This window comes from Monopterus albus, unplaced genomic scaffold (genome assembly GCF_001952655.1).
Source record: "Monopterus albus unplaced genomic scaffold, M_albus_1.0 scaffold3132.1, whole genome shotgun sequence".
In the NCBI taxonomy this organism is placed as follows: Eukaryota; Metazoa; Chordata; class Actinopteri; order Synbranchiformes; family Synbranchidae; genus Monopterus; species Monopterus albus.
In genome coordinates, this window is record NW_018131002.1 from 1 (window position 1) to 1,244 (window position 1,244).

Genomic DNA, 1,244 nt, shown 5'->3' on the forward strand with positions numbered 1-1,244 from the left:
ATGTTGTGATGATATGAAGAGGCAGGTTACAGAGAACAAGATAACTGAGCCTGTGAGCCTTATGCAACATTTTAGTCATGGTGATGTCAGTCGATAAAGAAACTCCAAACAAAACAAACATAAACTACTCTGAAATCCAGAACGTCTTCTCCTGACCGTGAAGGTACCACCTCAAACCCACTGAACTGAGCCACACTGGACACAGGAAGCACATGAGGAATGTATGAAATGAAGGTGTGCTGTACAAGCACACATGGAAATGGTCTGTGGGGGCTGGTTGCTGGAGAGCAGGGTCACTGTGAAAACATGTTCTGACACATTGTTTTCTCATTTCGCTCTGAAGCTGAGCGGCTGAAGAAGAAGTGGGAGGAGGAAGAGGAGGAGAGACTGAAGCAGATCCCAGTGCACGTTGAACCGAAAAGTAAGAGGCTCACTTGTCTTAATCTTTACACTTTAGTGCTTTTCTTGCCAGATGTGTGTTTTAAATTGTGGGTACACTTACACCCACCCTGTCAAAAACACAAATCTGTTCATCCACTAGTTAAACTATTGCTTGACCTTGATCTTTGACCTTGACACTTTGATCTTGACCTTTGACCTTGACACTTTACAGCATCTGTCTTCGTTACAAACACAGTATGCTTTTCTGACAGATGTGTTAACAGCTGCAGTGCTGCTCCCATGAGTGAAGTCAAGGCGTGTTTGGAATTAAAGTCTCTCTGGAACATTTGTGGGACAGATCTTTGTGTGTGTGCTTCCTTTCAGAGTGTCCTCCTCTGGGCCTGGAGTCTCACCGGGTTGAAGATGACCAGCTGCTGGCTTCCTCTCAGTCTCACCATGGCTTCACGGTTCAGAGAGGACGCCTCAACATGCAGGTAGAGCATGTCGTGAGGAAAACCAGGGCTCTGCTCCCACAGCAACAAACATTTGGTTCACATAATTGGCCTGTGCTCGTCTGCAGGGCTCCAACGATGACAATGACCTGAACGGCGGCGGTTGGTGCGCAGATCCAGAGGACAAAACCCACTGGTTCGAGGTTGATGCCCGCAGAGAGGTGGAGTTCACCGGGGTCATCACTCAGGGAAGAAACTCGGAGAAAGAGTGAGTTGGGTGATAATTGCCTGCGGATCCATGACCTCGAGTGACTTCGTTAACATTACACAGTTATTGGATCTAATGTTGATATAGAGATTCTGATTACTGCAGCTTGTCTTTCCAACTGTGTAATGAAGTTAAGTATTTGG

General features: G+C 46.5%; 1 protein-coding gene across 1 annotated transcript; it reads left to right on the forward strand.

Moving 5' to 3' along the window:
* Positions 1-343: 343 nt before the first annotated feature.
* LOC109954089 (adipocyte enhancer-binding protein 1-like) lies at positions 344-1,202 on the forward strand (the record flags this gene model as incomplete). The annotated part of the gene is made up of 3 exons (XM_020589508.1): positions 344-421; positions 766-875; positions 962-1,202. Coding segments are annotated over 3 exons (332 nt in total), but the record flags the coding sequence as incomplete, so codon positions are not given.
* Positions 1,203-1,244: the final 42 nt, after the last annotated feature.